General features: G+C 39.7%; 1 protein-coding gene across 3 annotated transcripts in view; it reads left to right on the top strand.

Moving 5' to 3' along the window:
- Positions 1 to 22603, top strand: part of cntn5 (contactin 5) — a 100217-nt gene that overhangs the window by 47480 nt on the left and 30134 nt on the right. For all 3 annotated transcript variants that reach the window (XM_084019487.1, XM_084019488.1, XM_084019489.1), the window contains exons 6-8: positions 9047 to 9142; positions 13019 to 13222; positions 17281 to 17383. In XM_084019487.1, the coding sequence (XP_083875613.1) occupies positions 9047 to 9142; positions 13019 to 13222; positions 17281 to 17383 (403 nt within the window). The remainder of the gene's footprint in view (positions 1 to 9046; positions 9143 to 13018; positions 13223 to 17280; positions 17384 to 22603) is intronic.

A 22603-nucleotide genomic window follows, 5' to 3' on the forward strand; every position in this document is an offset into this window, starting at 1 on the left:
GTGCCCTCAAATGCCATGTCTCAACAGTAAATGAGAGCAAACAGCACATTTCTTCCCCCAGTAATCTCCTGGCCTACCTCCAAGACGTCATCACAGGCTAAGGCAGCACACACAGAGGGACCAGGGGCTCAGAGGAACATGCATTGTTGGTTTTCTCTACAGTTTTCTCAGTAGCACTGACCATAATTACCTTATTGGCATGTCTGCTGGGAACTCTCTGACATGTTGCTAGAAAGTGGAGAACATACATGGTCTCATGAGTTGTTATGAGGATGTGTTACAGGAAAAAACAAATGGCTACTTTAATCTGAAACGATGTATGCGCATATCTGGAAAGAGGAGCACTTTTTTCTTCAGGCCAACAGGATCAAAGTGTGTTGTTTTGTTTAGTTTGTTTTTCTTTACAAAGTTTCATATATATCAGCATGATCAAAAAAAAAAAAAAAGGAGGAAGAAGAACTAAATTAAATATAAGCCAGACTGCATTGGCAGGCAGACATGCCCAGATGGTAAAGCACAGACAGGGGCTACAAAGATTGCTGCTAGTTTTTCAGTGACAGAAGCTGCACCACAACATGTACATGTTCACTTATCTGTCCTCTTAGCTGTCCAGATCGTGTCCTCCCCCTCTCTCCACTCAAGTGTCGCATATTAATCACAAATCTGTTTGAGCTCTCTTTTTTTTTTTCGTGAAAGGTGTAACTTGCCTGAAAATGAGCAACATGTAGGCGAAGCTCTATTCATACGCTTTAGATGAGACATGGACAGCTGTTTTAGATTTGCATACATTGCATTTGTTGACACAATGTTATGTCAGATTCACAGTGGAGACATGCAATATTCTAAGGTGGTATTTTGCCCAAATCTTTGGAATCAGTGGCTGTTGTGCAATGCACATTCTTTATTGTGCATTTAATTTGTGAAGTTTGCAGCCTGTTTATCTGTTTAATGTGCAGTTGCTCATTCTGTTCCACTTAAAACTATAAAAGTCCACTCAGTAGAGTTCAGATCTCTGCAGGTGTGTCTGCAAGACCGCTGATGTTCAATGCTATTTTATTATTTTTTCCGTCTTCACAGCATGTCTCACGCAACAGATACACTCTCATTTTAATCTATGCAGCTGTCTGCACGGCTCCTTGCAGACCAGTTTTATGCTTGTTACCAAAGTGGGGGGTTTTTACGCTTCAAATCAATTTTGTCAATATTACCAGCATAAACACGTTCAACTTTGGGGAAGCAGAGTGTACTGCTGTCTGGACTCGGATCTGGTTTGTAAAAGTAACAGACTCTCCTTTCACTTTGGGGACTTTTGGGTGTGTTGAGGTGTTTTTTTGCAGTGTTTTTTCATGGGCAGACGTAAACCTACACTGTACATATACTCCACTAGACAACTTCACTGCTTGCCTTTCCCTCTGCTCCGATCACCACCATCTCTCTCTCTCTCTCTCTCTCTACCACACATGCTACACACGGCCGCACTGAGCCACGATCGTAATGGAAAAATGGATCAAGAATACTACTAGACCGACATTTACGGCTTACCAAGGCGTGCAAATGTGGACAGGGAGAATTGTTAATCCCTAGCAGAAATAAAAAAATAGTTGTTGATCACCTGCCGCCGTACAGGCGGTGAGGAGGAGCGAGGAGTATTAATATCATATCACATTTTTTGGCAGGATTACGATCCACAGTCTTAACATAATTCTTTTACGTTTTCTGTAATTTTTAAAGACGATTTGGCAAGTTACCAAGTGAAAGTACATCCAAACTAATTTATTTAAAAAAATATAGCCCGGCAAGGAAACAAAGCACACCAAACTCTGTTCTCAAATTGCACACATTAATGTTTTGAAAAATTAATCAGATACTTTTCAACATCCACATGAACCACTTTCCACATCGGCATAAATTACAGAAAATCTGTCTCTTTTAAAGATGGTTTGCATGGTACTCTGCTTATTTGCTCCCTCCAAAACAGTGTTGATGAACACCAGAAGCAAACAGCAGGAGTTGGGTTTTCATTAAAACAATGTTATGACTTTGTTAACAGCATGCCAAATTAATCAGAGCACACAAGGCCAAATTGCCTACTAACTTACCACATGAACGGTTGCTGATAAACAGTGTAGTACCGGTGCTATATTACATCACTTTCAGCAAACTTCACGGAGAACAACGAGGAGAAAATGCCATCACCGATCTGTTTTAGCCAGATGCTTTCTGGTGTAGGTCAGCTAAAAACACAAAAACACAGAATCCATCATCCATTTATGTGTTCATGAAAAAAACCCTCACCTGCCTCTCCTCTCCTCCGCTCTCATCTGTGGAAAAATAAACTCTGAGCCATCAAGTGGTAGCAATATTTGCTCGTTACAGATTCTGGCTGCTTAAAGTATATAATAATAATAATAATAGTTTAACGTTTTTGTTTAAACTAGCTGCTGAGCTGTATGCGAGGCAGACACTGCAACAATATAATTGCAACTGACAAACACAAGCCTGCTAGAGATAACAAAGCTGAGTACATTGCAGTGAATGTCGTATAGTACAAATGGTTACCAAGAAGTGTACTCCAGCATTGTTTTACTATTTTCTTACAAGGCTCAAAGCAAATGCAGCATTTTGATCAATAAGCACAATAATAGAAAACTCTCTTTTATCTGTGTTCACTCAAGGAGAATGTCTTACTTCTACAAGCGTAAAAGTTGAGTAAAGGCTTGACAATAGCCGTGACTAAATGCCGTCTCCAGAGAATAATTAATACCTCACAAATTCAACTATAAAAAACTTCCTTGAAGAGGAAATTGCACGCAGGGAGCAAGTGGAAGACTTCAACTGCATAACTGTTTTATGTAGCTCTACTTCACTCATTTTCACAAAAGATTTCCGGTCTTTGATTGCAAAACTAGCTGAGATATTAACAATTATCTCATTTTCAAAAAAGAAATTTAAATATTTGGTGAATTGTTTAATTGCTTTTTCTCTGCATTCAATCAGCACACAAATGTGTTGATTTTCCCAAGGCATTTCCTTAATCAGTCATTTCTTTTTAGTTCAGGCGCGGCCATATCGAGAGAGATCTTAATTTACTTTTTCATGAATGGGTTTCAGAGGTTGCTATACGCTATACCAGAAATGGTCACATTGAATAATAAACAGTAGCAGTTGGATTCAGAATGATGTATCCTTTGGTGCTCGATGAATAGTAAGCAGATATATTAAAGTGTATCTGTTGCGTGGGTTAAATGTATTAAAAAAACATCTTAACTCAAGTTTTTTTTTTTTATTGCTTTTAATTTATTCACTTCCATATTGAGTCAATAAATCCGGGGATGAGGTTTCAATTAAAAGAGATGCTCCATCTGAACCCAGCCATGTTTCAGTTAAAATCAAATTGAGCTTATGTTCAGTGATAAGATCTTTTCATACGGCTTTGGCAGAATTTTAGCGTAATAGACTTAAAGCATATTAAGGCTTAAGCCGAGGGGATGTTTGGGCTCACGTTTGGCTGACTGGCAGATGTGTCAGCGGAGACAATGGCCACAATCACACATCAGCCTCACCCAAGCCACCTTTGCACACAATTGGATTTTCTAGTTCTCATAACAGGCAGAGCGGTACGTTTTCTGTCGTTGGGGCGTGACACCACGTAATGTGGAACGATGCAGCACAGACAGGCCGCGCCAAGTTGAAGGTGCAAAATTATTAATTAATATTCCACTATGTTGCCAAATCACATAATTCCCTTGCAGCGTAGCACAGTAGCACATTTTCTGAGGCCCCGGGGGTTTTGAGCCGCAGCGCTAAAATATCACTCACTGAATAAACATGTGTGACTATCTGAGCTGTGCTATTGAGAAAGCAACGAATCCAACATCTTACCAACTGTTGTTGTGTCACGATATAAAGAACCAGTCAGAGAACTAACGCTTCTTTGGACAACGGTGTAAAATCAGCAAATGGAATCATTATTTCTTCTATTATATACACATTATCTTCTTAAAACTTAAACAAATATGCATGTTTAGGAAATATGGATCCAATAGTAGATGTTTTTAATAATTTAATTAAAGAAATACATTTTCTTTACATTTAAATAAATCATATCCTAAATAAGCGTAACTTGACATAAGAGTTCTTTAGATGTTGTTAAATAATTTGCATTCAAACCTGTCCTAGTGTAAGAAATGTGTTTCTTCACAAAGGTGATAAAACGGTCCAAATATTCAGCAGCACCAACATGTAATGTCCTCACTGTCTACGTTTCTTTAAAATGTGACCCTTCAAGAGGCCCAGAAACAAGGAGAGGTGCCCTGCAGCGCACATTTGGATGCAGAACCTTCCCTCTCGCTTTCAGCATAACAAATGGCGGGCATTTATCACTCAGCACGGAGCTCAACTTTTTCCTGCCTTTTCTTGTTGCCATCGCACATTTCCATGCATTGACACAGTTGGCAACTGCTTTAATGGTACACACAAGCAATGTTTTCCCCCCTCATGAACGCAGGGTTTAAATAAGTAATGATCCCCGTCTGCGTTGTTAAGACTTGGAAAAGAACTTATGCGACTCTTGTTTAGTGCACATTAAGACATTGCACACACTTGTAACTTCTATCATTTCAGAGCGTGCTGATTCCTAGAGATCTGCGACTTCCAATTTCTCTATTCTGCAGGTTTCAGATCACATTGGGGCATAAAATATACAACTGAATCTCATATAGTTTTAGCCGACTGAGACAAATTTATTCTTGGGGAAAAAAATCAGTCAATTGTTTAGTCTGGCTGGTCTGATTTACTTGGGGCCAGGTTGGCGTTATTAAATTTGCTCACTAGTCATGTGCCTGTTGAATCACTTCACTATACCCTCTGGTCGCGAGGGTTTGTTAAGTCAAGCTGTCGAACTGAACACAGCCCCGTTTCATGCAGGGAATCAGGGGAGAGGGACTGGACCGACCAGAGTAAGACTCTATATTCTATCCACTGGTCGTGGGCTCTGCTCCAAAGTGTTTCAGTAGGATGCTTTTTTTCTCACTTTGTTTTGAAATTCTGAGCTGCCGAACTCACACTTGGGCTGTTTTTCAGCCGTGACTTTGAAGGCAAGCCTGCAGAGAGGGGGTCTCTGATCCTTCTCCCCAAAGAGTTCTCTCTCTGCTGAAGCTCAGGTATCGAGCCGCTCTAAGCAGTACAGTAGTAATGAAATTAATGGGATGCTTTGACTTTGGAACACACACAAACACACACACACACACTGTGAAATGTTCTACAAATCTGGGATGATCAGTAGTTAAAGCCCATTGATTATATTCATACTGATAACTAATTTGCATTGAGCACCTGCTGCTATGCTTTCCTTTTTTCAAATTTCATCCCTGCATGTCTGGATAAAGACAATTGATTAAAAAGTAATTAATATTGACTCACTTATGCAGTTTGGAAAAGGGCAACACCAGTCCAGAGCCTCGTGTCCTGGTTCTATAACATGCAAATGCTTCACTGATGATGTGGAAAATGACAGAAATGATTACCGAAACGTCCGCTTGGCCTCCTTTTCTCTTTTTATTAGCATTGCTGTGGTGCTTTTACATTGTACTTCTCATGTGACAATCACACAGCATGGTTGATTTACTGGATATAGTTGTTTTTTGTTTTTGTTCCGTTTTATGGCTGTTATTGCTCACCCTAACCAGGACTTATTTATTCCAAACAACCAGTGTTGCTGCTGTCTGAAATGTATAATTTCCCGTGTGCCTGGAGATGTTTCCCAGGAAACAACTTACCCATTACTGGTTGTTTTCAACATAACTGTAATGGGTCTCTTTAACTGGATATACTGTACTGTAGCTTGAATTGTTATCATGCTGCAGCAGTTGGTTATATAGAGTAGCAAAACGGAAATACACGAGGATGAAAATTACATTCAATATTTATTAAATTAGGCAAGCCTTCTAAGAAGACTCATGTTTCCACAACGTGTAGCCTGGCTGAATAATTGAAGGGGAAGGAATTGCTACAGAAACCTCACATACTCATGTTGCAGGTCAGTAATGACTGTTGTTGTTAAAACACTTGGGTGTATAGCCCCGAGGCAATTAATGTGTCTGTATTTGTGTGTCACACTCATTTCAGTGATTACACACTTTATCAAGAGGTTAAAAAATGTTTAGCCCGCCTTTTGATCTATATGCTCATTAAAGTTGGAGTAGCGCCACAAATGAAAAAGAAAAACAAGGTAGTTACACTGACAAAAGTGACAGAGTGGTGACGGCTGCTGGTGGATGAATTGTGACAAGGTGACAGTCGGCGGCTCCCCATCCCCGTACTCCGGTTGCAGGTTGTTAAATCAGCACTAGTCACACCTAGCAAATGGGCCGAGATGATGGGATCCAGTATCACTAGGATACCAGTCCAGGCCGGCAATATCAAAAAGACATTACAATGCGGACAAAGCAGCAGCATGCAGTTTGAATGTAGGTATCTAACATTGAATTCACAGTCCAATCTGTGGGGAATCAATTCAAGGTAAAAGGTTGTATCACTCATGGGTCATTTTGAATGAAACTGAGAGCCAAGAGAGGGTATACGCAGTCATCTCCATTTCAGAAATGTTAGCCTTGTGTGTTGTTGTTCCAGCGTTGCACACTATTCACCGTTGATGTGCCTTATTCCAAGCACAGGAAGTGGTCGGCAGGGCAGATTGATCCGTGGTGTGGAATGAATGCTTGCAAATCCAGGTTATGTGTCTACTCTCCTTGTTGAAGAAGTGCACTGAACCATCATGGTGCCTCTATTTTTTATATGGTTGAGCTGCTATTTCATTCCTTTTATTTGCTTCAAATTGACATCATGTTTTGTATTTAGTTTGTTTTTTCATTTTGTCCCCTTTTTTATAGTCGGATATTACAAAATGTGATCAGAAAAGAGACCACTGTTATGTTTTGAAAAATAAGGAAATGCACTTTGACAGAAAATCGACCGTGTACTATATTTTAAGATCATATTTTATGATCATTATGAAATGTTCCAGACATTTTGAAGAAATGCAGGTTTGCAAGTCACTCTGGCATAATTGCCCAACAGTTCCAGCGTAGTGGTAAACACAGCCCTTCAAAGTAGCACCATGAAAGCGGTGGTGACACAGAGACCCGCCCTGGGTCAGCAGCCTGTCGCTTGATTTCCACACTTTGGCATTGCATCAACTAGAAACTAAGCAGGCGGGATCAGGGTGTAGAAGGCTTGCAGTTCTGGGATTTCAGATTAAACCAGCTTTGTTCTACCTCCACGGAAAACCAACAAAGTGAAAAAAAAACGCTACCGCATTAGCACATTCCACATACTGACAGTGAAAGGGGTTTGGTCAATAAAAAGTAATATCATGGAAGACAGATTTATTCATATTCATTCATATTATCAATTGAATTGTGAATCATCACCATTTCAAAGACGGACTTTATGATCATTTTAACAGGTTTAAGGGGTTTTCCTTGTTGTCTCTTTCTGTCCCAGGCTTCCCTTGAGTCGTTCATATGAGACAATATGGATGATGACAATGATAGATGTGCATTTTGTGCAAATGCAGCAGAAGCTAGTGTGCCAATTAAAGGTGTGGAGCTTGTGGGAGCAGATGGGCGTGTAAACTGTTTGATTCCAGATTCACACAGTTGCTTTTTTTAACCATGATGATGATCAGTAGGAGGAATGGTACAGGGACACGGCTGAGAAGCCCAGGATACAGCCAATTCTATATGATCCATATATGTGTGTGTGTGTGTGTATATACAGTATATATATATAGATGGACGATGGATCTCTACTTCCTCCCACTGTCAAAAAGTGATGCCAAAATATCCCAGATATTGGAGAAGCCATCATGAGAGTCTGCTGCGTTCGCACCCCGGTGGCTGTTTGGCTCGGAAGACAGAACAACTATCTCTAACATCTCTAAAGAGACATTTCTGATTAAATTGACACATGCTCTGTTATACAGACTCATGACGGTTATGGAAAGTTAATGTTACATCTTCCCTCTCATACAGCTCCCAAGCCTCCAGGCTCCACGACTACTTCACTCAGAGCAGCTGTCAATCACAGCCGTCAATCATCCCATTTTATAGCATCAAATAGCTAAATTAAACTCAGAAGAATTAACACTTGAACATACAGAACATCAGCGTGATAAGATCTGCATAAAAAATGTCAGAAGCTATCTTTGGGGAAACGTATTTGATGTCTAGCGTACGTTGACTGTTTGGTTTGGCTCATGCCCCACCCGTGTTTTGGCTTTACTTTTGGGGAGCTGCCATGATGAAAGGCTATAGAGTGGCGAAGTCCCGCCTTTCTATTTCCGGTACTTGGGACCTCAATATGAATTTCTGATGCATGTATTCCTATGGCGAGATGGAAATATTTTTCTGGTCCCTTTTGAATTGTGCCATGAATTTCACATATGTTGTTTGTGGTTTTTAAAGATAATTTTTCACGCAAAAAAAATATGATTTATCGCGAAGAAGTTTGATAATGGTAGGTTTTGTGTGAGGCCGCTTTGTGAACTACAGCTCGTCGCTGCTCTCGGGGCGAATGATATCTGTCAGTTTGAGGCAGCGATTCCTCGTCTTTTCATCGGACGGGAACCGAGAGCATGAACCTGCTGGAATGGGAACATTCAGGAACAAAACACACCGGCATCTTCGTTTGATCAGCACTGAATCGCTGTGAGAAAGACGTCACATACATGTGGTGTAGTCTTTCTCATTGTATTTTCTCTACAGCCTTAAACTGAACAATTGCACAATAAACGGTCAGACTCTTGACATGAAAAATTATCATTTAAATCCACAAACAACATATTTCTAATTCGGGGCATATAACGACTGGGACCAGCAAGTCATTATTTTAGCTGCATTGAGACCCATACATTTTTTACGATCTCAGAGGTCCAATGGGAGTCTAGTGGAAGGGGCGGGACTTCGCCACTCTCTACTACTGCTACTATGTATATTAATGCTGTTATATTTGAGTGTATTGCTGAGAACGATTGTCTTTGTTTCAGATCTCGGTGCTTTCAGTGGGAAGACCAGAGGTGGGGTTTCTGTGCGTGAGGGTCAAGGTGTGGTTCTCATGTGCACTCCTCCTCCTCATTCACCAGGTAAGAGCTTCGAGCAGTTTTCACCACCACCATGAAAAAACATGTATGTTCTTCTCTTCACTGCCTTTGGGATTGTCAATGAACTCATCACTATTCGTCACGATTCCAGTGACAACAAGTAATGTTGTTATTACTGTGCCAAGGTGAAGGATTGTATTCATTATTTATTTATCTATTTATGGCATTGTGTTTTGATGGTTATTCTTTGCACCCGTCCGTTTTCCTCTCCATCCATCCATGCTTTTCGCATGATGAGTGCGATAAGTTATGGCGCCAACAGAGCCAGAGCACAAATTCTCGGAGATCAAATTTGCCGGATCATTTGAAATGAAAAGAAATGTTACACAGCCAATTATTTCAGAGCAAAGGCACCGCTCTTTAATGGTATATCTTGAATATCCCTCTCTGCAGTTGTCCTCTAATGTAAGCTCTTATGTGAGGCATGAATCATCCGGGCTTTCTGTTTGCATCTGCTCCATCGTGCCGCTGCACTTCACCCGCGGGAATGTTTGCTAAGTGCTCTTCAGTTTCTGGATGCCATTTTGAATGACATGATTGCAACCGGAGAGAGTGACAGATTAGCTGATAAAAAAGGAGATAATTAATGATTAATGGTGCTTAATGATTGACGGATTCAAGTTTAGCGCAGATGATTCTCATCTTTAAAGTTCTCCATCAATCACAGCACAGGTGGCGTATGAAATATTTCTCAGTGCATTTACAGGTTCAACCACAGTACATGCATGCTCTTATTTTTCCACTTTAATCAAGGTTTTCTCTTTAATGGTTAAAAGAGCAATTGGCATCCTATTAAAATCAGACCCTGGAGATGATGTAAAGCATGAGAACAGTATAATGGAAATAGTGATTTTCTGTCATTTTAGGTTCGTTACAGTCTTACTGCTGCAGGCTGTAGAATTGTCCCGGGCCTCAGTCATGATGACATGTTGTAAGACCCTCATGTTACACCGCTTGGGATAGATAGACCACCTGGATCAATACAGACTATGTTATATAAATAATCAGTCAAATGCTAAAAAAAAACGCTGTACTGAGTCATTTTAACACTTTAATCTTTGTGTTTGTGTTTTAATTGCGCCAAAGGAATTGTGACAGATGTTGTCAAATCAACACGTATGAACAACAGATGGTAAACAAATAAGAAAAGACGTCAAAGATTAGATCTACAAAGCGGCACATATGACACTGAAAGCCCAGAATAAGTTCAGTGAATGTTACCTCTATTTACATCGTGGCTAATATTATGAAATGGTCTCAAAGGTGTTGGAAAGTTCGCTATAACCTTCTGCTGTGTTTTAAAATCTATTTAAAGTGTAACTACAGTTGGATATGAGTCCTTGATGAGGCAGCCTTGACTTGTTGGAAGAAAACTTGTATTTATATTTTACAATCTTCAAAGATCCATCAACTAAAACTATAAGAAGAAAAAATCAGCCTCTTAGCTTTGAAGCTTTAATCTTAAATGTTGGCTGTATTTTTGTAAACAAACAGTAGTCTTATAATAATCAAACCTCACCCAGAAAGTCACATATAGATTAGGACATTGTTCAAATATTTACTTCTTATTGGTAAATGAAGTATGCATAAATACACAACACAGGTAAGATTATAATTAATTTGTTCAACATTGCTGACATGGAATGAAAAATGATCTCCAACAGCAAAAAGAAATATATATTTTTTAAATGCCATAAAAATGTGATGAATGACTCGGTGAGTCAGACCGTGTGACAGTTGAAATCCACATTGTACGTGTTGAACAGTATTTGGGTTAAATTGGTTGCGGGAGGCTCCGAAGACATTAAAATACCTCTTAAATTAGATAGGTCTCATAAGTGAAAATAATTTGAAATCACTGAGATGTGAAACGTTTATTATTTTCCATTTCATGGCTTTGAGTGCTTGTGATCAGTTTTTATGTGTCTTTGGTAAATAGGGTATTACATTTTTGAAGCGAAAGCAGTCCGTTTGGACCTCCTGTGTCTTTGATAATTCTAATACTTTGTAGCGAAAATATTGTCATGTATTATTCTGTATTCTATATGATATTCTATATTCAATAGTGTACATATATGCTCTAGTCTGCTTTGTAGCTGACAGTCTGGATTGCAACCTTGTGCCCCATGTTGTAGTCCTCTCAGCAGATTATGAATATGATGCTGACCTTGCAAATGAATCTGACATTCAGTGTTCCCTCCTTATTTGCAGCTCACGTCGATAGTGAATTTAAGATCTGAGCATCTTTGAAACGGCCGTTATTCATTATTAACCAAGAGGACGTTGATCAGCGAAAGGATATATAGCCATCTTTTTTTCCTCCAGAACAGAAAAGATTATGGATCCAGAATCAAAGAGTTGTGCAATATTGTTAGGCAATATTGCATCTATCCCTGAGTTTTCACTGTTTTTAATATAATAGGGATGTGGCTGTGGACTGCAGGACTATACACAATAGGCAGACGCAAACACCGTGCTGTCATATTGAATCCGTCGATACATCCATCCATTTTAACACAGTCAGGTTGCGGACTATTGTTGTTTCATTTTCTTCTTCTTTAATTCCACCTTTAGTGGCTTCTGTATTATTTTTCATGTCTTTGTATTGACTATAGCAGTCATGTTATCCTGATGAGCAAGCCTTTGTTGATCCTTTGTCATCCCACACTCATTTCTTTTTTAAAGTATTAGTCGTCATAAGTTATCAAAAGTGATCATCAGCGGTGGCATAATCAATGCTGTGCTAAATGAGTTAATAATTGTCTTTTTATTTGTCAGTTGAAACAGTCGATACAGTTTTCTACTGGAATGTATGTGACAAACAGCCTCGGCTTGGAACTATTGATTGAAATAAAAGCTATTCAAGTGAAGAGATCACGAAAATGATCAGCTTTCCTAATATAAGTCTATGGGAAAAAGACATCATAGAAGTTGTGATTCCGCTGTTTGGCCAGTAAGCAAAATTTGTTTCAGAGTTCTTCTTGAGGCTTTGAGAGTGAGCTGGTCATTATCCTGAAATGAATCCCAAAAGGTTGAGCAGGATGCGAAGCAGAGGGGTCCATTTCCTAATAATGACCCACTCGCTGTGCATTATTCCACTCAATACACAGCTATTTAATAAAGAGATCAATCATGTATTGATTGAAACATAATTTTATTGCTTCCGCTACAAAAACAATGGTGCTCTCGCAGAACTGCATCCATAGCAGCGGATGCTGCTTTAAAGAGTTACAACACGGGGCTTTCAAGTGTTGTTTTAGAGTTTGCCTAAATGTTTGTTTTGTGGCATAATGTCATCCCGACGGACAAAAATAGCAGAAAGACATTCGTTTGAAGAAATTGAATATTTGTGTCCATGTACACGAAGCACTATATTCTAGTTTTGTGACGATTTCCCGATCTGCCATGAAGTCATCATTGCATGTGACAAAAATATCTAAGAAAATAAAAAATTATTCATTTAATTGAGGGGGATAGGTTAATTGATGACTCTAAATTGCCCGTAGGTGTGAATGTGAGTGTGAATGGTTGTTTAAGTCTCTACGTGTCGGCCCTGTGATAGACTGGCGTCCTGTCCAGGGTGTACCCTGCCTTCGCCCAATGACAGCTGGGATCGGCTCCAGCCCCCCCGCGACCCTGAATACAGGATAAGCGATAGACAATGGATGGATGGATGGATTTAATTGAATCGTTTTTAATGGTGTATGTGTATATATATAATATTCTCTCCGGATCATTTATTTTTGAATGCACAGGATTTTGATGCTGCATAGAGGACTATTATAAGCACGCACACACCAAGTCAAAATGAGCACAAAGATGGGTTCTAATCTGTTTGTTCTCCACTTGCCTTGGTAGAGATCATCTACAGCTGGGTGTTTAATGAGTTCCCCTCATTTGTGGCTGAGGACAGTCGGCGCTTCATCTCCCAGGACACCGGGAACCTGTACATCTCGAAGGTGCAGCCCTCTGACGTAGGAAGCTACATCTGTCTGGTGAAGAACACGGTGACGAATGCAAGGGTTCTGAGCCCTCCGACACCTCTAACGCTGAAAACCGACGGTGAGGCTCTCAGATTTATAGCACCTCTCACACTCGATAGGCTCTGATTTGTATAAATGCCCCAGGCAGACAAGTCTAATGGATTTCATTGGATAAACCACACGGAAAATATCACAGTTCTCTCTCTCTCTCCATTTGAATGTGTAACATGTATTTATTTATTTATTTTAGACCTATTACAATGCTTCCTCCCGCTGAACGCTAGGCACACAGATGATAATCAAAAGGCATATTTTATATCCTGCTGGTGCATTTTATTGTATCATCATTTGGATACAACATGTCAAATCAGATAGGTTAACAAAAATAGCTTCTGCCTTCCACCGAGCCTCGTGTTAGTGCACGACGTTATGAATTCCATACACAGCGTAAATAGATAGTGAGCGATGCTTTAACATTAGTGTTGGGAGCCTTCTCTGCACACAATGTGCTTTGGTGAAACTGGTCGTGGGGGAAATCATTTTCCGGCATAAAATTAACTGAATCAATGGCCCTTGCTGTGGATGGGATTTCGCTCCTTTATACTAGCCTCTCAGGAGCCGTGCTGTGGAGCTGTTTGTTGGATTCGGGTTTGGATTTCACCTACAGGCTGTTTGCGTCTGACTACACAGAGACGTGTCCATCACTTCACACAGGTGCCTGTCATTGTCAAGGTTTCACAGAGCCACTGAGATTACATCCCCAGTGAAGCTGTGAAAGGGCCGCCGTGCCTTGGAACAGGGTTTGCTCCAAACGGCGCAACACAAATGCCTCTTATGGATTACATCCCTTCCAGCAAGATCCCTACTCTGTATTTGCATAACCTCGTATGAAATGTCCCTCAGAGACATACATGATACTTAGCACACAACCGTACTGAATTGGTTTGTGTCTCTCATTAACCGAGATGCAGAATACAGTCAGAACAGCATGTGGTCAGTCCGCTCTCAGCGCTTTAATCTAGCTCATGGTCGGATACAGGCCGATTTATTTTTCTCCTTTTTCCAAGGATGAGTCATGAAAGATGCACTTTTCAGCCTTCACATTGTGATGTCCATCCATAATGTGGCTATAAGAGCTGGCCTGAAGGAAAGCACTCTCACCTGCATCACAACACGACCAAATCAAATCTCTACAGCTGTAGCCCCGTTATGCCAGAGAATGCCTTGGCATACCTGACACTACAAATCTCATGATATTTACCGGGCTTCTATGTTGTTAATTTGGGTGTAAAATGCTGAAAATTGCATTGGCACACGGCACAGCAGACACCCGAATGTTCCTGTGCTGTGTGCACCCCTCAGTCATTGGACTCTGACCAATCAGACACTGCAATCTGTGCCTCCGTAAAAGTGAGTGATTATTACACAGTAGACAGTGCAAGCTGGATCCGTGTGCAGCTCACCACTGTCAGCTCCAACTCTGACTCTCTTAATCAAAACAAGCATCTGGGCTCCATTATACCCTGCTGGAAGCCATTGATCGTCAATTCGCAATCCACCTTGAACAGACTGGAGTGGGGCTAAGCACCGAACTCTGCACTAATGCACTGTTTTTAAACAGATATACAGTTCATCTCAGAAACACATTCCCTTTGATTTATCTGCTTGGTGTGAATAGAAGCAGAATATATAACTGTGGATAGCAGGAACTTTGAAACAGCTTCTTGTCTATTAATAAAAAGGAATGCTACAGCAGTATATTACGTAATTTTGTTTTTGACATCATCCATCAGTTATACTTATTTACTTGATAATATATTACAGCATGTCTATATCTTTACATGCAGAAAAGTGGTGTAATTGTTGTCACACCAACAGTGAGAGCAGTGAAACGTAATGCTGGTGGACGCATGCCATATCCATTTGGGCAGGTTTTTCTCTTCTACTCCATAATTTGAAAACCATAACCCCTCGTCATATTGCCGTCATATTTACTAACCAACATATTGTTAGTGGTGTAGTGAATACAACTCATTGTGCTTTACCCTGAATGTAAATCTGCTATCGAGAAAGCCTCAGCTTGCAGTCTATACTATAATTACTGATGAGAAGGAAAAAAAACTGCATATGTCATGAGTGAAAGGACTCTTATTTTCCCTGTTTACTACCATCCAAAAATATATATATTATATATATATTTTTTTTTTTTTATTTTGATCTCCCACATTATCATGGATCGTCTCGTATATAACAACATGTTGCTCCTTTCTTATTTCTTGTACAAAACATGACTACATTGGTTTTGCAGTGTAGATGGCAGATCGATGGTGAAGGGTCACTTCCTCATGAGTACTACAGTTACAATTAGGGAAGCTAGCTGTCCAGGAATAGGCTGGAGCAATTCAAGTGTCTGGAGAGGGAAGTCATTAGTGAACTATATTTTACTATTACATTAAGACTTCTGGTTCCATTATTTAATTGTTTTGTATATTTTAAAGCAGGTCTACAATTTTAAAAACCTACAAACGTTAAGTCTGAAGTCATGTATTATTTGCTCTATTTTCAAGTTTGCAAAGGTGAAAACGTGTGTGTTGCTGGATCATTGCAAATAGCCAATAAAACAATGCAATTATCTTGGAGTCCGAGTACATTTCAGAAGAACAGAAGAACAAAGCAAAACAGAGAAAAAATGTCAATTTCCATCTGATTAATAAATAAAACTTGAACATACATAATAAAACTACACTACAGATGAGAGCCGTTAATGTTTTAGTACACCAAGACGTTATTGCTTTCAATTCTATCAGGTCCAGCTGAGACTGAATATGATATTGAATATACTATGGCACGAGCCAGTGATATATTACAAATTCATTATATGTGAAGGGCTGCTTTGGAGCAATAAATGTTGAGAATGAGATTGAAATTGAAAAGTTCTTTGGAACAAATATCATAAAACTCCTTTACCATACATAGTGGGCCACAATTCAATAGCCCACTCCTTCTTTGCACCACTCATTTCATCACATAAAAAGTGTCAGGTACATGTAGGAGGTAATTATGGTTTCTCAAATGTCATGCCAGCCATTTGTCTTACTGATCACGTGGCGTGGCCCTGGATATGGTCTGGTATGTTTTGTCAGGAATTCAGGTAGCTGCTGAGGTTAGCAGTGTGTCAGTCAGTGGTGCAATGAGTGTTGTAAGACTGATAATAGTAATTAGATCCCAGGTGAAGGTTTTAATTTTTTACTCCAAATTTGCTCATTGCAATCTGACATATTGTTCTGGCTAATGGATATTAATGGCCGCCTCGACATACAGATGAATAAACAGAGAAAGACATGTCCTCTGGCTGGGACTAAGACTGGAGGTGTTAGTCATAGTGGCACTTAGCTAGACTGATAACACGTTATCACTTGTGTCCTTCATAATGTGTTTGTAGAGCGGTTTGCTAATTCCACAGGACAATACTGGAGTGTGTTAGAACATCATCTTAATGGTTTTTCTACTGTTTCTTATAAACGTATAGACTTTATGGTCCTGCATAGATCATTAGTCATAGTTTTTCAAAAAACCATACCAAATATAGGGTATATGATGTGTATTTATCATTTCACAGAAACATTTTATTATATTTGGTTCAGTTTTTTTGTTTTTGAAAAACATGAAAATATGACTTTAAGAGGGTGATGTTATGCAGAACTTGACTGACAAGTCATGAAAATATAAAACAATCTCCTATACCATGTTTTAAACTTGGCTTATTGTATATGCCTTATTACAATATGCTAATCTCTTTGGTAAAGATAAAAATAATCAAATTATTCAGTGCTCTGTATTTGGTTTAATTGTATTTATTTATTAATAGGGTTGGTATTACCAGTGTGTATCTTTTTGAGTATCAGGAATCCTCAGGAAATGTAGGTTTGTTGCTTCATTTTTGTTCCCCAGCCGTTGGTTCAAATAAAACAGGTACTGGGGTAATAGACAGAGAGCCTCCATATTTTTAAATCATTAATCCCAGTCGCTGTGCAGCACACTGCAAGAGAAGACGAAGATGATGGGAAAAGGTGTAAGTAGCGGTTTCAGTCTGCCTGATTCTAATGTCTGCAATTCCTCTTTCTTAACCTTTTCCAGGTGTCATGGGTGAATACGAGCCCAAAATTGAAGTGCATTTCCCCACATCTGTTCTGGCTGCCAAAGGAGTCACTGTCAGGCTGGAGTGCTTTTCTCTGGGGAAGTAAGTATACCACAACATATAGCAAAAATATAGCTTGTTGTTTATTTCAGCAGGATCATATTAATCACCATGAAAAAGTAAACTACGCTGCTCTGCCGCTGAGCGATCCTTTAGATAATACTCCTTGTGTTTTTCCCCTCTTCTTTAAATTGCGTTATTCCATTACCTGAAAGGGAAGCAGGCATGTCTTCTCTTCAGGCAGGATGCTAAGTGAGTGTAGAGAAGTGCAGCATTGTAGCTCGGCTGTTAGATGGCATGTTAGTGCATTGGGGGAAGACTGAATGGGGAATACAGCCAGAGGAACCCATGTGTTCACATAATTGAGAGCCCAAATGTATCTGTGTTTCCTGGGTGCTTTCAGGGCCTCTCATGAATGTAGGAAGGCAAGGTCATGTCCATGGAAGAAATGAAATTGGTAATAGTTGTCGGCGAGGAGGGAAAGCACACGAATGTACACCGAGACTTCAATGTGAACCAAGTATCACAGTTAATAAGTTAACATTGAAGGCTCCACGGTTAACAAAATGATGTCTTTTCAAATAATAAAAAAAATATAATAATGAATAAAAATCAATCTATTATATATATAATTAATCCATGATTATAGTATGTTCAATTCAAATGTATTTAAGTCAAAATCAAATGCAATCTATTTTCAATCTGTTCTACTCCAAAGTAAAGTTGAAGTGGTGTTTGACATTACAAGAAATAATTTCCATTGTTCAACATAATCTTTTATCATCCCTACTCCATGTTGTTTATAATTAGTCAGCATGAATTATTCATGGCTGACTCCTATCTTAAGTTCAAACAGTCTCTAATCTACAGATGACTAAGGACCTCATAATTGTTTTCTTTGATTTCAATTAATTATCCACATTATGGTTAGTCATTTCCTAAATATATAGACACTGCATTATAATTTCACACCGCTCAGTCTCTCCCATCAAACAAAGTGGAAGTTTGTGAGTGCTTGCAGAACAGTCCTTGCTCTCTCTGTACTTTCCTCAATGGAGTAATTTGTGCTTGATGGCTTTCAGTCAGTAAGTGATGCCGGCGACTTACCCTTTAACATAGAGATTAATGATTTATCAATGAACCCTATTAAGAAATGCCAGTCTTTATGCAGCACTGAAAATGAAGTTAAAATGGCTTTTGTGCTCCTGTTGTTCAATATTGATGATGACACAACGAGCTGAGTGGGAGCAGAAGAGCTCTTTGTCTGACCGCCAAAGCTCCCTGATATGATTGTCTCCTGTGATATTTCCCAGTGACCCAGTGATATTACAGGCCACACTCCAGGGCAAAGACAACAATGAGACAGTAAAAACAAAAAAGTCCCATAGTTTCACCTGATAAAGTTGAATTTCTAGTGCAAGATTTATGAATCATGATTGTGTAACTTGTATGTGTGTTATATTGGCTTTGCTACAGAATGATGGCCATATACATACAGATAAAACCAAGTTCAGCTTTGGCTGGATCAGGGATACCATACACACTTTCCTGTTAAGCTGTGTTCACACCGGAAGAACTGCCCGACTCGCGTCGGTAAATTCGGCGTCGGCTACTTAATATGGCCGACTCGAACAACGACATGGGCGGTTCACACCTACGGAATTACAGCCGACGCCATACGTTCCGCGCTTGCGCGAGATGTAATGTCTCCAAAACAGCAGGCGGCGCTAATCTGTATTGTGGGCCAAAAAACACGAAAACCGGAAGTAGCCGGTCCTCTCTAGACCACCTTCTTCGATTCCACTGGTTATCTGGTATGTTTACCATCGTCACTTCCGGGCTTCACTGATTCGCTAGTCAAGCTGCTAGCCTCCACCAATCAGAATGGTAAAAGAATGACCGACTCGAATGGCGGATTACACATTTGAATCGGCTGAAATGAACGCCGACGTGGGCCGATTCGAGCGACCACACCAAGTAGACTCATGTCACGGACGCCGACTCTCTCAAAGACGCCGATTTTCGGTCCGGTGTGAGCCCGCCTTTAGGCTCGTTACATCCTGTATGTGTTAGTTAGATTGTTAATTGAAATGATATGTGATGGTCTCCTGTGCATGTTGTTTTGGCTTCTTTATTGCAAGCTGATGAAAGCAGTTGTCATTCAGCCATTTTTGTACATCCATTTTTAAATAAGATTATCAGGATTGTTATTTTGAATGATTCTAACCTAATCTAACCTAATCTAATCTAATGTATAGATGTTGATGTACTACCTATAGATGTTTAAATGACACAAATTCAATTGAAATCTGGCTTCACAGTCTGTTTTACAAGAAGATCTGAGAAGTGCACTGCTGTTAGCTGGATTCATTTCGGGGGATATTAGAGTATGAAGTTCAAACAGCCTTGTACATTTGATAGCTTACACTTTCTCCCACTCGTTCCCACTTAAAATATAATACGTGTGGTGGGTTTTTTATCCAAATTGCCTTCGAGTAGTGGATATACTTTTAGCTTCAGTGACCCGAGGGAATCAAACTCTTGAAACACTTCGCCGATACAGTTATCATTGAGCTTTACACGACCATAAGGACCACGTTGGCAGCAGCAGCATAAAGTGCCTCTTAATGGCAACACCTTTTAGACTCTCGGTATTATGGTTAATGGTTTTGGAAGACTCTGATCATACTGGTAAATCGTGGTTTTAGTTTTCCCTCAAAACAAGAACCAGGCCAGAACTAGAGGGGCTACATTGTTCATCCTGGTTCAAATTGTAAAAGCACCACTATTGTTTGTAACCACTGACCATGTTATTCGTAAGTAAGGGATTTATTGTGAAAAAAGTATGTTAATTTCTCACCATGGCTAGCTTAAAATATGAATAAAATGCATGAGAACATTTCGAAACGTGTTATTCTGACAAAATTGGGAATCTACATGATTACTTTGTCAACCTGCAGCGTTTTTAAAAATCAATAAAGTGATATATTTACAGTCCTTGAGCCAGAAGTTCAACAGCTTTAGCATTTCCTTTGCAGCCACTGCTCTCACTCACGTATGCATGTTTCAACAATACGGAGTCACTCACGCAGCCAGCCAGTAAGCCACTGAGCCTGGTGTAGGCCGGCCCGCGGGTCCAGCAGAAATAGTGTTGAATATCTTAGACACACCAAAACATTGAGAGCTTGGCAAATGAGATGAATGGCAGAATAATATCTAGTTGTTAATGATCTGAAGCCAAACCAATTCTCCTCTATATTTTGGAATTAGATTGAATTTTCAACCTTTATTATGGAACCACTCCAGGTGAGGCCACGTCAATTGTGTGAAATGCTAATTAAGATGTAATCTGTTGCTTGCCTGTGGGCACATTGCTTAATTATAACACCTTACATAAACTCTGTTGTGTAACACAGTCACGACGGCAGGTATGAAATCCTCAGTTTGTACACTTTGATCAAATCGATATGATTTCAGCCTCAGAATTCAGGAGTCCCTGCCAGAGGTTTAAAACGCTGATAGGCAGAGGTTCTCGTTTCTAAAAAGAGGGACCCTGTCCCCCCCCTCCTCAAATACATACAGGCCTGGAGCTCATTATTCAGTCTCCAAACACACATCCTGCCACGGACTCGGGAAGAGTCACCCTCATGTTCCAGCCCCTCGAGGTCTCTAAAGATTTGCTCTGTTCTCTGGCTACTCGAGAGTTAACATATGAGGAAGCGCCTAATAACAACGGCATGCCGTATTAATGACTACTGATTCTGTCGCTGTGTCTATTGTTAGCATATGTTGTTCTGACACCCAACAAGGGCATCCAAATGAAAATCGCCATGTTAAACCACAGGTATTTGAGTAACTAAGCTATTTTTTTGTTGATTCAATATATATTTGACACACCATGATCATGTTATAATTTACCTTCGCCTAATACTAATTTTGCCGCGTCATAATGCAACCCTGTGGGACCGCCGTTCACATTAGCCGTTAATTAAGGACTTCCGATTTCAACATGTCTCGTTGACATCGTAGCATTATCAGGGAAAACATCGGACACTCAAGTGTTTTACTGGTGTACTGGTATCGACAATACCTTATCGGTACTCGAACAACTCTAGCTGTCTGAACTGCAAATGAAAAAAAGTGATGACAGCAACTTATTTTTTGACATAGATGTTGTATTATGTCACTGCAATGCTTTGCTTTTCAAACTATGGATAAAGGCATTCTTGTGCAGAAATGTGTGGATCCGAAAACTTGAAACTACTGCCTATTATTCAGTTGCTTCACATTCTGAGTGATGTGAGAAAAGCTCTAATACAGGCTGCAAGGTAATGAGTTAGCTATTCAAAAAGAATACAAAATACAAGAAAATGTTAAAATCAGTAGTCTACAAAAAAAAAAACACACACACACACAAAACGGCGGTCCAAAATGAAACACCCTCTTTGAGATGAAATGCTTTGTTTAATATAAAACATGCTCTGAATCCTGATTTAAGTCCATTGCACCTTCGATGTCCTTGTGAATTTAGAACAGATAAAAAAGCTCAGGGATGTAACATTTTCATCTCGGTTAAATGATTGATGGGTTCACTGGAGGTTTGTGTGGTGTCACATTTCCATCTTTCAGACACCTGTCAAATCTAGTTGTCATACAAGAGCACTACTGATACTGAGCGCATAGTCTCTCCCTGCATACGCAAGTCATCTATCACACACATCTATAGGGCAGCCCATGAATAAACAGGGGTAGATGACATTGCTTGAACACTAATCATAAAGTCTTGTAGGCTGTTAGTAGCCTGATTTGAATCGTGTCCCTGTCCCTCTGAAACCTGAGCTCTGATGTGTGGGTCATTGGGTACAGTAAATATCTCACGAGTGGTCAAAAGGTCAATGATTTACATGTGGAGCAGAACCAACATTGAATACTCATCACGGTATATCAATATGTAATTACAAGTGAAGGACTTCTGGTGTCTGTAGGTCATTGCCAGTGTCTGGTACAATTAGATGTTAATATTTTAAAATATCTCTTGTTGGGCAAATAGCAATGGTGTTCGCTATTGAATTTCTTTTCCAATTAATGGTGGTGTCAAGGGGAATAATCACGACAATTTCAAAAAGCCTACAGCGATGTCTTCTTATGACTTGTTTTTTCTGTCTAAATGTCCAATACTCACGTAGCTTGACTTATTGATGGAGCATTAAGGATGAGTTCAACCTATAACAGATCACGCATGCAATAATAGAAAGAAACTCA

Source organism: Eutrigla gurnardus (assembly GCF_963514095.1).
Source record: "Eutrigla gurnardus genome assembly, chromosome: 10".
Lineage (NCBI taxonomy): Eukaryota > Metazoa > Chordata > Actinopteri > Perciformes > Triglidae > Eutrigla > Eutrigla gurnardus.